This window comes from Nerophis ophidion, linkage group LG09 (assembly GCF_033978795.1).
Source record: "Nerophis ophidion isolate RoL-2023_Sa linkage group LG09, RoL_Noph_v1.0, whole genome shotgun sequence".
Taxonomy (NCBI): Eukaryota; Metazoa; Chordata; class Actinopteri; order Syngnathiformes; family Syngnathidae; genus Nerophis; species Nerophis ophidion.
Window position 1 is genome coordinate 67,037,748 of NC_084619.1, and position 15,000 is coordinate 67,052,747.

Below are 15,000 nucleotides of genomic sequence, written 5' to 3' on the forward strand. Positions count from 1 at the left end.
TTGAAAATCATTTTTTCCCTTGAAAATCTTTTTTTTCCTTGAAAATCAACTTTTACCTTGAAAATAATTTTGTTCCTTGAAAATCAACTTTTACCTTGAAAATCTTTTTTTTTCCTTGAAAATCATTTTCCCCTCAAAAATATTTTTTTTCCTTGAAAATCAACTCTTACCTTGAAAATCATTTTTTCCTTGAAAATCATGTTTTTCCTCGAAAATCATTTTTTCCCTTGAAAATCATTTTTTCCTATGAAAATCGTTTTTTTTTCCTTGAAAATCAACTTTTACCTTGAAAATTATTTTTTTCCTTGAAAATCATTTTTTGTCATGAAAATCAACTTTTACCTTGAAAATCATCCAAGGTAAAAGCTAATTTTCAAGGAAAAAAAAGATTTTTAAGGTAAAAGTTGATTTTCAAGGTAAAAATGATTTTCACAGCTCAGGAAAAACAATAATTTATGTTTTTGTCATTGAAAGTGGGCCAAAGCATCTTCATTAGAAAATAATTTGATTATATTAATCAAACATGTACCTTGCTATTAAGTCAGGTTTGGGACAGGTGTGCAGCAGGTGTGGCCACAGTTTACACGTCTGATGTCACTCACCTGCGCTCCACCGAATTCTCCAGGAGATTTTGCGTTTGCTCACACACACAAAAAAAATATAGAGGAAACATTGCTATCAGACTGTGCTAAAAACATTAACATTCAAATTTGTGGCTGTAGGCAACCTCCCGGAGGAGATTGGAAGTAGTCGGTTCGTTTAGATGTTGCTCCTCAGCTGTTGGTGTGAAAGTCACTTAGACAACATTGCTTCTGTTGAGTTGTGCAATGTACTCAATTAATGAATTGAATTATATTTATATACCACTTTTCTCTAGAGACTCAGAGTGCTTTACTTACTGAAACCTATTATCTAAGTTCCATTTAAAGCAGTGTGGGTGGCACCGGGAGCAGGTGGGTCTAGTGTCTTGCCCAGGTGACTGGTATACAGGAAGCAGGGATCGAACCCGGAACCCGCAAGTTGCGGCACAAAGATATTATTTCCACTTTTTGATGCATATTTGTTACATGTCTGGGTTTTTGTGCCTCCTGATGGCGACGAGTCCCCCCTCGGAAACCATGGCAACTTCATCCCTGATTATATATAAACAATGGTATTAAAACATCACTTACTGTACAATGTCTGCTGTCATTAGGAAGCAGACTGCGAGGATGTTCATACATTCCCATTTAGATAAAGAACGACTAATAATCCTCATGTAGAAAGGGGGTGGAATTGAGCATCTTTTCATATGTATTTTGCCAGTTCCGGGTCTAAATTGGCTGTCGAAGTGTACCAACTTGTCCTTCTAATCACTAATACTTGTTAATATTCAAGTTACCAAATGTAAATGGAGCATTGTCTACACTTTTTAGATGGTAATGTATCGGATTTTATGGGCGGAATAGTAGTAATAGTAATAGGAATAGTAAGCTCACCTGCTCCCGGGCACTAATCAGAGGCAGGTGAAAATAATCAGCACCCATGGCAACCAAGAAAACAAAAATCTAGGGGTGCTGAAACAGAACTAAGGGAGTCTTTAACGAAAGAAAACATTATCCGGGCAATGGATCATGACATATACCAAAATATTAGACATATCTATGAAGCAACATCCTTTTATAATTGTACTGCTACATGCTGGGTGACCTAAGGGGCTGACCTAATGATGTGTTCAGGTGTCTGCCGGTGTTTTATTAATGCTGTTATGATATATGTTATTCACAGATCTCCTACAAGGAAAAAAACTTCCCGAAATATGCATTATTTTGCATTTCGAGCACAGTAAGTTGAAAAAAAAAAAGGCGGGTTCTGTCGTTGATGCACTTTGGACTGTGTCTAAAAACGCCCACAAAAAGTGATAAATATCTCCTGCATGTTTGAAAACACAGCCAAACATGGATGATAACAAGGACGTGGGGTAAATGAGTGTCTCCATGGTTTAGTACGCGCTAAATCTTCATTGGAAAATGGCCATCTGCACCTTTTTTCAGTCTTAGTAGATCACACAGGCGTGGGATTCGGATCCTGGTAAACCAGGCCAGTTTCTCATGCACTCCGAATAATTATTTCAGTTGAAAAAAAACAAAAAAAATGCCTGGTCCTCTTGGTGGTTTGGGCCGACACGTGCAAAATGAAAGCAATTAAAAAAACAAAAACTCTGTGCTCAGTCAATAAAGCTTTTATGGAGGGGACAGTTTGACCCTGACACGGACGAATGCACTTTACGGTGAGTCCGCCAACACTAATGAAATTCAAATACATCGTTAACCTGTTGTGTTAGAGGAGAGCTGCCGTGAGTAAAAATAAACGTGTTAGCACATTCGTTGTTGTTTTTTTTTTTTAATCATTCGACCCCTTTTAAGTATTAAAAGTACTAAAATTAACGCGTACTTTCAATTAACTGCAAGCCTCCAGGGGGTGCTCTGCAAAGTTAACTGGGTTCCCGATTCACGCGAATCTAAAAAAAAAAAAGAGCATCCGTGGCTGTAGGCAACCTACCGACGGAGGTTCTTTTTATTATTATTTACGTATAAAATACTACACGGTCTAGCTCCAGCCTATCTTGCCGATTGTATTGTACCATATGTCCCGGCAAGAAATCTGCGTTCAAAAGACTCCGGCTTATTAGTGATTCCTAGAGCCCAAAAAAAGTCTGCGGGCTATAGAGCGTTTTCCGTTCGGGCTCCAGTACTCTGGAATGCCCTCCCGGTAACAGTTCGAGATGCTACCTCAGTAGAAGCATTTAAGTCTCACCTTAAAACTCATCTGTATACTCTAGCCTTTAAATAGACCTCCTTTTTGGACCAGTTGATCTGCCGCTTCTTTTCTTTCTCCTATGTCCCCCCCTCCCTTGTGGAGTGGGTCCGGTCCGATGACCATGGATGAAGTACTGGCTGTCCAGAGTCGAGACCCAGGATGGACCGCTCGTCGGGACCCAGGATGGACCGCTCGCCTGTATCGGTTGGGGACATCTCTACGCTGATGATCCGCCTCCGCTTGAGATGGTTTCCTGTGGACGGGACTCTCGCTGCTGTCTTGGATCCGCTTGAACTGAACTCTCGCGGCTGTGTTGGAGCCACTATGGATTGAACTTTCACAGTATCATGTTAGACCCGCTCGACATCCATTGCTTTCGGTCCCCTAGAGGGGGGGAGTTGCCCACATCTGAGGTCCTCTCCAAGGTTTCTCATAGTCAGCATTGTCACTGGCGTCCCACTGGATGTGAATTCTCCCTGCCCACTGGGTGTGAGTTTTCCTTGCCCTTTTGTGGGTTCTTCCGAGGATGTTGTCGTCGTAATGATTCGTGCAGTCCTTTGAGACATTAGTGATTTGGGGCTATATAAATAAACATTGATTGATTGATTGATTGATTGATTGATTGATTGATTTACTCTTCAAGGAGGCGTGCTGTAAAACAGAGTTAGCGTCATGTTTTGATAAGAAAACGCTCTAAAACATTGCCTGCTCCTTTAAGATCATTTTTATGGAAGTGGCAGTTTGACTTTGGAACAGACTATTTCACTAGGTGTACCACTAGAGGTACGCCAAATAATCCCCTAATTATATTCAAATGCAGTGTTACCGTTCAAACTGTGTGTAATGTTACAGTGGTCAAAAATGTAAATAAACTTGATGAAAACAACCTTGTTTTTTTAATGAATGGGCCATATATATTATATATTTATAAATACACACACACACACACACACACACACACACACACACACACACACACACACACACACAGGTCTGGACTGCAGGCGGGCAAGGAAAGTACCCGCACTCTTCTTTTTTACAAAGCCACGCTGTTGTAACACATGCTCAATGTGGCTTGGCCTTGTCTTGCTGAAATAAGCAGGGGCGTCCATGAAAAAGACAGCGCTTAGATAACAGCATATGTTGTTCCAAAACCTGTATGTACCTTTCAGCATTAATGGTGCCTTCACAGATGTGTAAATTACCCATAATGCACTAATGCACCCCCATACCATCACACATGCTGGCTTTTGAACTTTGTGTCGATAAAAGTCTGGACGATTCGCTTCCCCTTTGGTCCGGATGACACAATGTGGAATATTTCCAAAAACAATTTGAAATGTGGACTCGTCAGACCACAGAACCCTTTTCCACTTTGCATTAGTCCATTTTAGATGATATCCGGCCCAGAGAAGCGGCGGCGTTTCTGGATGTTGTTGATAAATGGCTTTCGCTTTGCATAGTAGAGCTTTAACTTGCATTTACACATGTAGTGACCAACTGTATTTACTGAGAGTGGTTTTCTGAAGTGTTCCTGAGCCCATGTGGTGATATCCTTTAGAGATTGATGTCGGTTTTTGATACAGTGCCGTCTGAGGGATCGAAGGTCACGGTCATTCAATGTTGGTTTCCGGCCATGCCGATTACGTGGAGTGATTTCTCCGGATTCTCTGAACCTTTTGATGATTTTATGGAGCGTAGATGTTGAAATCCCTAAATTTCTTGCAATTGCACTTTGAGAAACGTGATTCTTAAACTGTTTTGACTATTTGCTCACGCAGTTGTGGACAAAGGGGTGTACCTCACCCCATCCTTTCTTGTGAAAGACTGAGCAATTTTCGGGAAGCTGCTTTTATACCCAATCATGGCACCCACCTGTTCCCAATTAGCCTGCATAATTGTGAGATTTTTCAAATAAGTGTTTGATGAGCATTCCTCAACTTTATCAGTATTTTTTGCCACTTTTCCCAACTTCTGTGTCACGTGTTGCTGGCATCAAATTCTAAAGTTAATGATTATTTGCCCCCAAAAAAATGTTTATCAGTTTGAACATCAAATATGTTGTCTTTGTAGCATATTCAACTGAATATGGGTTGAAAATAATTTGCAAATCATTGTATTCCGTTTATATTTACATCTAACACAATTTCCCAACTCATATGGAAACGGGATTAAGAGCACACTACGGTTTAGGCCTACTACGCTACTGTACTTTAATGCCGGTGCTGGAGTCAAGCTTCTTTTGAGGCGTTTAGGTTGAATTGTAGTTTTTTGAAGTTCCTTTGCATGAATCCTGGCCTGCGGTAATAAAAATGATCTCCATGGAAGTAAAGCCTTCCAAAGACATCAATCAGCCTTTTTATTAATGACCCGTCTTTGAGCTTTTCTTGCACGACACGGCTTTGGCACTCGCTCCCTTTTTGTTTTTTTGTCCCCCCTTTCACACACAAAGTTGTGTTTAATCTGCCCGTTTACATTCTTTGTTCCCCCTGCCCCGGCTTGATCATTCATCTGAGGGAGGCGACCAAGTCCCTGCGCCGCCTCTCAGTTTGTGTGAATTATTGCCACGCTTTGATAATCCACCTGAGCTTCATTAATACCTGTTTGGCTGTTGTCAGAGAGCCATACCTGAGACGCTGCTCAGGTGGAGGCTTCTAGTGTCTGGAGGGCAGGATGACACCTCGCTGGAAATCTCATCTCCAGAATTAATTACGGCTGAGACGACCTTGACTATTGGACTCTCTTCTGCGATCCTTTTAACACACTTTACTCAAGTAGTTTTGTCAGCTTTCATACGCTCTTCACTCTCACCTCCCGAAAAGCATCCAGCTATAAGAAAGTCCTATTTTTTATCACATTTTTTGTGTTTTTCAAGCCTTTGCTACTAAAGGGTGCCTGTCCAAAACAAATACATTGACTTTATATGATGCAGATTGTTCATTGTAAACAATGGTTAATATACACATATATATATATTTATATATTGTTACGCCTGTTTGGCATAGTGATGCCGGGTTCGATTCCCTCGAGGATGCGTCGAAAATTGGACACAGCAAAAGGTATGAACTAATAATTTATTTAACAAAAGATGCTGGAGAACAAAAATACTGGAGCTAAGAAAAGGCGAACAAAAGACGCCAGCATGAAAGCTAGGATAAACAAATAGTAAACTAAACTGGCACATAGGCACACAAAGGGGGAAAAACAGAACACTTAGCATGAGAGCTAGGAATTGAATAAAATTGCGCAGCGTGAGAACTCGCGAAAATGATACAGAAATTGCATGGAAGCAAAAGTGCAAAGCAGACGTACCGTTGTGTAAGAACAAATTTGGATCCCGGACTGAACAACAAAAGATGCAGGTTTATATAAGGCAGGTGATTAGTGAGGACAGGTGTGCAGGGCCGTGAGAAAAACAGGTGAAACTAATAAGCAGCCATGGTGACCGACTTAAACAGGAAATAATAGGATCAGACGGAGAGTGAAAATAAAAATGGAACAATAAACAATAATTTGTGGAGGATCCAAAAAGCGAATCTCAACATATATATATACATACAAATATATATGCATACAAATATGCATATATGTATATATATGCATATACATTTCATATATATATATATATATATATATATATATATATATATATATATATATATAAGCTTCAACAATTTTTTCCTCAGTTCCCAAACGTTTATTGAGTGTTGTTAAAATAAAAGGTGATGTAACACAGTGGTGAACATGCCCTTTCCCAACTAGTTTGGCACGTGTTGCAGCTATGGAATTCTAAGTTAATTATTATTTGCAAAAAAAAAAAAAAACTTTATGAGTTTGAACATCAAATATCTTGTCTTTGTAGTGCATTCAATTGAATATGGGTTGAAAAGGATTTGCAAATCATTGTATTCCGTTTATATTTACATCTAACACAGTTTCCCAACTTATATGGAAACGGGGATATATATATATGCATACATTAAAACCTTAAAGTCACAGGAAGCCAGTGCGGGTGAGCCAATATAGGTGTAGTACGTTCAAACTTTCTTGTTCTTGTCAAAAGTCTACATGTGGTGAACGTTTACATTCACCTTGGAGAAAGCAAACCCTTGGGTTCAATTAAACAGTGGTATTTCAGTTTGAGCACATAATAAGATGATAACCCCTTACTTTGCCATTCGCAGGTGGATTGGACCACTTCTCGTAGGAAACGACTTCGGAATGCAAAAGTGATAACCATATACTTGAGAAAAGACTACCTGTCTATCTCAACGCCAACATTTGAGTTCTGACTTAAAGTTAAAGTTAATTTCCCAATGGTTGTCACACACACGAGGTGATCCTAAGCCAACATTACCATATTGGATCAAAACCAGTATAAAGGGTATTACTTCATGTCTCTAAGACTCTCAGAATGTTAAAAACTGTACCTTAAATATGTTTTATGCTCCGGCCCTGACAAATATTCAATGTTTTATTCATTATTCCTACTTTGTAGAAATGTATTTGCCACTAGCACGCAATTAACAGCAATAAAGGACGGACTTCTGACGCCATCTTTGGTGTTTTGTTGATATTTTTGGTTCTATGGTTATCGTTACACTCTTTCTTCTCGGTATCACTGGCACCCTTATGTGCTGGCGTCATAAAAAAAACACACAAAAAAAAACACAATAAAAGTCAAACAAAAAAGAAAAAACACGGGATGACAATCAGTTTGACTTTGGAGGGACATTTTGCCCAGAAAAGGCTTTGTTGGAGAGAAAACGATACAACCAATGGGGGGCAGTCCTATTATTTCCTGCCGCAGTCTGCATCAAGCACATCCAGTACTTGCCCATATTTCCACAGCGCTCCAAAACAATAATCTGCGTTGTGAGAGATGACCATACACACATTGCATGCCGCTTTATGGTCCCTGACACTGCAGAGGAAGTCAGCTGTGAAGGCAGCACATGTCTGCAACCTCTCTGTGTTTTACTGCTAACTAGACTTGTACGGTATACCTGTACTAGTGTAGTATCGCAGTAGTGATAAATCAAAAACTACTATACTCTGTTTGAAAAGTACCGTTTTTTATTTTTTATTTTAACGGGCACGTGGTGACATTGCTGGTTTTACGAGCAGAGGAGCATGTTCGGCAGCGCGCGCACACAGAGTACTTACAAGCAGACACGGTGTGTAGACAGAAAAGGGAGAATGGACGCATTTCGGTGTAAAAAGTAGAAGGAGGTGTCCTACCTGGTGGATGAACACCTGTGCTCCCCGGGGGCTCATGAGCAGCACGGCCCGCCGCAGCGTGTCCCGGTAGCGGTTGAGCTCCTCGGTCTTCAGGGTGTTGAAAAGGTCGGTGAAGACCCGGCTGACGTTGCGGTCCACCCGCTGCAGGGACACGTCCAGGCCCAGGCGGGAAGCCTGGTCCATGAAGCTCTGCAGACCACGGATATCTAGTGGACAAAACAATTATTACAATCATTATTATTTGTTTTTTTTTCCTGCCCCCCCCCCAATGTTGACTCTTTAGTCTTCCTGTTTTGTAAGCCTGTATCATTCTCTTGAAAGGATATCTAGTGGACAACAAAAGTATTACAATCATTATTATTTTTTTATTCCTGGCCCCAGACTGAGCCCCACAACCAATAGGAGCCTAGTCTGGGAAACCCCCCCCCACCCCCCCCCCACCCCCCCCCCCACCTAGCAGCGACCCATCAGTGATCCTGTTCTGTCACCCTGTATCATTCTCTTGAAAGGATATTTAGTGGACAACACAAATATTAAAACCATTATTATTATTTTTTTTCCTGGCCCCAGACAGAGCCCCATCACCCATAGGAGCCTAGTATGGGATCCCCCCACCTAGCAGCGACCCATTAGTGATCATATTCTGTCCCCCTGTATCATTTTCTTGAAAGGATATCTAGTGGCCAACACAATTATTACAATCATTATTATTTGTTTTTTTCCTGGCCCCAGACTGAGCCCCACCACCTATAGGAGCCTAGTCTGGGATTTTCCACCTCCCTAGTGGCGACCCATCGGTGATCCTATTCTGTCACCCTGTATCATTCTCTTGAAAGGATATCTAGTGGCCAACACAATTATTACAATCATTATTATTTGTTTTTTTCCTGGCCCCAGACTGAGCCCCACCACCTATAGGAGCCTAGTCTGGGATTTTCCACCTCCCTAGTGGCGACCCATCGGTGATCCTGTTCTGTCACCCTGTATCATTCTCTTGAAAGGATATCTAGTGGCCAACACAATTATTACAATCATTATTATTTGTTTTTTTTCCTGGCCCCAGACTGAGCCCCACCACCCATAGGAGCCTAGTCTGGGATTTTCCCCCTCCCTAGTGGCGAAACATCGGTGATCCTGTTCTGTCACCCTGTATCATTCTCTTGAAAGGATATCTAGTGGCCAACACAATTATTACAATCATTATTATTTGTTTTTTTCCTGGCCCCAGACTGAGCCCCACCACCTATAGGAGCCTAGTCTGGGATTTTCCACCTCCCTAGTGGCGACCCATCGGTGATCCTATTCTGTCACCCTGTATCATTCTCTTGAAAGGATATCTAGTGGCCAACAGAATTATTACAATCATTATTATTTGTTTTTTTCCTGGCCCCAGACTGAGCCCCACCACCTATAGGAGCCTAGTCTGGGATTTTCCACCTCCCTAGTGGCGACCCATCGGTGATCCTGTTCTGTCACCCTGTATCATTCTCTTGAAAGGATATCTAGTGGCCAACACAATTATTACAATCATTATTATTTGTTTTTTTTCCTGGCCCCAGACTGAGCCCCACCACCCATAGGAGCCTAGTCTGGGATTTTCCCCCTCCCTAGTGGCGAAACATCGGTGATCCTGTTCTGTCACCCTGTATCATTCTCTTGAAAGGATATCTAGTGGCCAACACAATTATTACAATCATTATTATTTGTTTTTTTTCCTGGCCCCAGACTGAGCCGCACCACCCATAGGAGCCTAGTCTAGGATTTTCCCCCTCCCTAGTGGCGACCCATTGGTGATCCTGTTCTGTCACCCTGTATCATTCTCTTGAAAGGATATCTAGTGGCCAACACAATTATTACAATCATTATTATTATTTTTTTTTCCTGGCCCCAGACTGACCCCCACCACCCATAGGAGTCTAGTTTGGGATCCCTTAGATGAGCTTGGGCCAGCCAACTGTTTCTGGGTGTTGTTGATAAATGGCTGCGGCTTTGCATAGTAGAGTGTTAACTTGCGCTTACAGATGTAGCAACCAACTGTAGTTACTAACAGTGGTTTTATGGAGTGTACCTGAGCCCATGTAGTGATATCCTTTACACATTGATGTCGCATTTTGGTGCAGTACAGCCTGAGGGTTCGAAAGTCACGGGCATTCAATGTGCAGTGATTTCTCCAGATTCTCTGAACCTTTTGATGATATTACGGAGCGTAGATGGTGAAATCCCTAAATTCCTTGCAATAAATTAAACAATTTGCTCAGGGATTTGTTGACAAAGTGCCGACCCTCGCCCCGTCTTTGTTTGTGAACGACTTTTATATGCTTTTTTACCAAATCATGGCACCCACTTGTTCCCAATTAACCTGTTCACCTGTGGGATGTTCCATACAAGTCTTTGCCGAGCATTACTCAACGTTCTCAGTCTTTTTTGCCACTGGTGCCAGCTTTCTCGAAACATGTCGCAGGCGTCAAATTCCAAATTAGCTAAAATTTGCAAAAAAATACCAAAGTTTCTCAGTGTGAGCGTGAAATATCTTGTCTTTGCAGTCTATTCAATTGAATATAAGTTGAGAAGGATTTGTTGTATTCTCTTTTTATTTAGCATTTACACAAAGTGACAACTTCACTGCTTTTGGCTTTAGTACAAATAAGAAAAGTGTTTTCTGCAGTAAAAGTGCAGAGCAGATATAGATTATTAACATCAACATTATGATTAGTCTGAGTGGCTGACAGGACGGATTGCTCTAAAAGGACATTTGTGTATTCATGCGGGATCACATTTACCGTGCGGCGTATGGTGCCCTCCTCCCCACCACCAGGCTTCATTAGCCTTCAACTTTTACTCGTTAAATGTCATTTATTCTCATTGTGAGAGGCCGATCAATAAGACGGAGAAAAGCCTGCTCATAATTGCAAAGGTCAGGCGGATAAATCCCTGCCAGGCGAAATGTAATTCCCACCCCCTCGCACGTGTCGGGAGATGCCGCTTTAAAGCAAAGAGTATGCAAATGAAGCGTAATGAACCACGCCGGCGCGGAAAAATGTTGGCTTTGATCCCAAGTATGGCCCAAAAAAATAATAAAACACGACAACATCCTTGTGGAGAGGCGGAGCCGACGGGCCGACGGCGGGGGCAGGAAACGCTTTGGCCCTGCTCAGGATGGTGGCCAGGAGGCGGAGAATGCGGCGGAATGAAGAGGCGGAGCGTGCCGGGAGCGACGCCGCAGCGATCGAGATGAGGTGCGTGGCTCACACCCCGGCTCACAATCTCCTCAAAGTATAGGGGAGAAGGAGGAAAGATCAAGAGAGAAGAGGTGCCGGAAGAAACAAGAACGATCCGAGAATGAGCCCCAGACGAGGACGACGGCAACGGCAGCTGAAAAGCCGACCGGAACGGAGAAGGAGCTGAAAAGCGACCTGATCGACAAAGAAGCGTTTTTATTCAAAAAAATAAAGGTGTCAAACCTGCTCAACCAGATGTCCTTCCTGGGTGGTCCATGCAACTCACACTAAGACGGCAAGAGTCATTCACAACCCTCTTTCTGTTCCCTCAGGTAAGCGGCAGGTCAAACTGCAGGCGGCCATGACGTGGAAGAGTACACAATATCAACATCCTACCAAGGCCGGCCATGTTTTTCTTCCCACACGTTCAATTTTAGCGCAATGAGATGTTTTAACTGGCTTTTACATGTGCTGCTGTCATAATCTGTGGTCTAGATCTTGTTTTGTTTAGTTATGTTCCTTTACTTATGGACTCCATCAGTTCCTGTTTTTGTGCACCCTTGTTTGTTTTAGTTTCCATGACGACTCAGTTTCACCTGCCTCATGTGTTCAGATCACACACCTGCTTTAATTAGAGACTATTATTAGGGACCGAATGTCCCTTTGGGACAGAGGACCGTATTGTATTTCTAAGGTTTTATTATTATTATTATTATTATTATTATTATTCCGCCGCCTCTTTGAGCTGTAATTTGACCCCCTTAACATGCTTTAAAACTCACCCAATTTTACACGCACATCAGGACTGGCGAAAATTGCCATCTATTAAAAAATCCAAACCCCAAAACTAAAAATTGCGCTCTAGCAATCCCTAGGAATAAAACACTGACAAAACTGCTCTTGGTAAGAAAACAGACAAAACTGCTTGTAACTTCCGGTAGGAATGTCGTAGAGAAATGAAACAAAAACCTCTATGTAGGTCTCACTTAGACCTATATTTCCTTAATTAACATTCTTCAGCAAAAATCAATAGGAAGTTGGCAATTACCCTTTCAAAACAAAGGTTTTGTAAAAAACCTGTCACCTTTTTTCCAACATTATCTCCTCTGAGCGCGTTTCTTGTGTCGACTTCAAACTCGCACAGGAAAGAGATTGAACCCTTTTGATTAAAAGTTGCGCAAAGAGTTTTGCGAACTGCTCCGGTTTTGATTTTACGAGCCTTCAAAGAACTACTGCGCTGATGCTGCTGCCGTCTCAAGATGGCCACTTAAAATCAGCGTGACCACACAATGCAGAGAAGGTAGGTACCGTGCGGCTAAAGATATGTTGACTGGGTGAAAGAAGGAGGCACCAGTTTGACTCCAGGATACAGAGAAGGTAGGTAATGGGCAGGTAAAGATATGTTGTCTGGGTGATGGAAGGAAGCACCAGCATGTATGGGTGAAAGAAAGAAGCACCAGTGTGACCCCTGGATGCAGGGAAGGTAGATAATGTGCAGGTAAAGATATGTTGAATGGGTAAAGGCAGGAAACACCAGCAAAAGTCGGTCCCGTCCATCACTGCTTGCAGCTTTAATTTAAGCCTTTTTTATCAGTTAGTCGTACTGAGGACATTCTGTCATGTCCAGGGGGTCGCAGCTTGTTGCGGGTTTAGTTCTCCCGGGATGCAAACGGACTACTCTGGACCAGGCGTGAAGGTAGGAACATATTTAATATATTCTCTCAAAAAGGTACAAAAAAACGGAAAACAAGGCGTATCGCACTTGGAGTAAAAAGTAAATTACTAGCATAAGCTATGGCGTAGAAAAAAACAAACAAGAAACCAAACTGCGGCATGAACAAACAAAAACTTACTTGGCAAGCAAACAATCGCAGGTCACAAGCGTGAAACCATGGCATGAAAAGAGCGTGTAACTATGGCATGAACAGATCAAAAACAGGGTAGTCGCCAGGACGACTGCCTGGCAAAACAGGCTTAAATAATAGTCTCCGATTAAAGCAGGTGCGTGATCCGAACACGAGGCAGGTGAAACTAATGAGTCGTCATGGAAACTAAAACAAACAAGGGTGCACAAAAACAGAAACTAATGGAGTCCAAAACTAACAGAACATAACTAAACAAAACGAGATCCAGACCACAGATCATGGCATTATTTACTTCAAGTTATTACAGTATGTCTCGATATACATATTTTATTATTATTTTTTTAAATAACTTTGGCATAATGGGGCGCATTTACAATTTCATCCACACATTTATTTCATATGTTGACCGGAGGGGGAGCGCTTCCAATTTTTACACACACTTGTTATTTCATTTGTTGACCGGAGGGGGAGCGCTTCCAAGTTTTACACACACTTATTATTTCATATGTTGAACAGAGGGGGCGCATTGCAATTTGTACACACACTTGTTATTTCATATGTTGACCGGAGGGGGAGCGCTTCCAATTTTTACACACACTTGTTATTTCAAGTGTTGACCAGAAGGGGAGCACCTCAAGTGTTTACACACACTTGTTATTTTATATGTTGAACAGAGGGGGCGCATTGCAATTTTTACACACACTTGTTATTTCATGTGTTGACCAGAGGGAGAGCGCTTCCAATTTTTACACAAACTTGTTATTTCATATGTTGACCAGATATTGATCAGATGGCCCCTTTCCTGCACTTCGGAGGGGGAGCGCTTCCACTTTTTACACACACTTGTTATTTGATGTGTTGACCAGAAGGGGAGCACCTCAAGTGTTTACACACACTTGTTATTTTATATGTTGAACAGAGGGGGCGCATTGCAATTTTTACACACACTTGTTATTTCATGTGTTGACCAGAGGGAGAGCGCTTCCAATTTTTACACAAACTTGTTATTTCATTTGTTGACCAGATATTGATCAGATGGCCCCTTTCCTGCACTTCGGAGGGGGAGCGCTTCCACTTTTTACACACACTTGTTATTTCATGTGTTGACCAGAAGGGGAGCACCTCAAGTGTTTACACACACTTGTTATTTCATGTGTTGACCAGAGGGAGAGCGCTTCCAATTTTTACACAAACTTGTTATTTCATATGTTGACCAGATATTGATCAGATGGCCCCTTTCCTGCACTTCATTGTGGCTTGTGTAGCCCTTTGAGACACTGGTGATTTAGGACTAAATAAATAGACTTGAATTGATTGATTTATTGATTGACTTTGGGCAACCCAGCTGTAGAAGTCAACAGTTAATGGCCACTATAGTATTAGTACCGTCACATAGGTCAGCACCAGAAGTGGTAACATCACCTGTTCGGGTTTTTTCAGGGACGAAAAGGTAAGTCCTTCTTTAGCTGCCATCTTGTTTTATCATTAATTGATGCCTTTGCATCTGTCAGTGTTTACTTTTGTAAATCAACAGAAAAAAATCCTGACTTTGGAGCAATGTTCACAGACTCTAGTACAAACCCCGTTTCCATAAGGGTTGGGAAATTGTGTTAGATGTAAATATAAACAGAATACAATGATTTGCAAATCCTTTTCAACCCATATTCAGTTGAATATGCTACAAAGACAACATATTTGATGTTCAAACTGATAAACATTTTTTTTTGTGCCAATAATCATTAACTTTGGAATTTGATGCCAGGAACATGTGACAAAGAAGTTGGGAACAGTGGCAATAAATACTGAGAAAGTTGAGGAATGCTCATCAAACACTTATTTGGAACATTCCACAGGTGAGCAGGAAACAGGTGGGTGCC

The 15,000-nt window shown here is 41.7% G+C and overlaps 1 protein-coding gene across 1 annotated transcript in view; it reads right to left on the minus strand.

Annotated features, from left to right (window-relative positions):
* grid1a (glutamate receptor, ionotropic, delta 1a) overlaps window positions 1-15,000 on the minus strand; it is a 662,543-nt gene that overhangs the window by 209,309 nt on the left and 438,234 nt on the right. Inside the window, exon 4 of the mRNA XM_061911628.1 lies at window positions 8,041-8,246. Coding sequence (XP_061767612.1) covers window positions 8,041-8,246 — 206 coding nt within the window. The remainder of the gene's footprint in view (window positions 1-8,040; window positions 8,247-15,000) is intronic.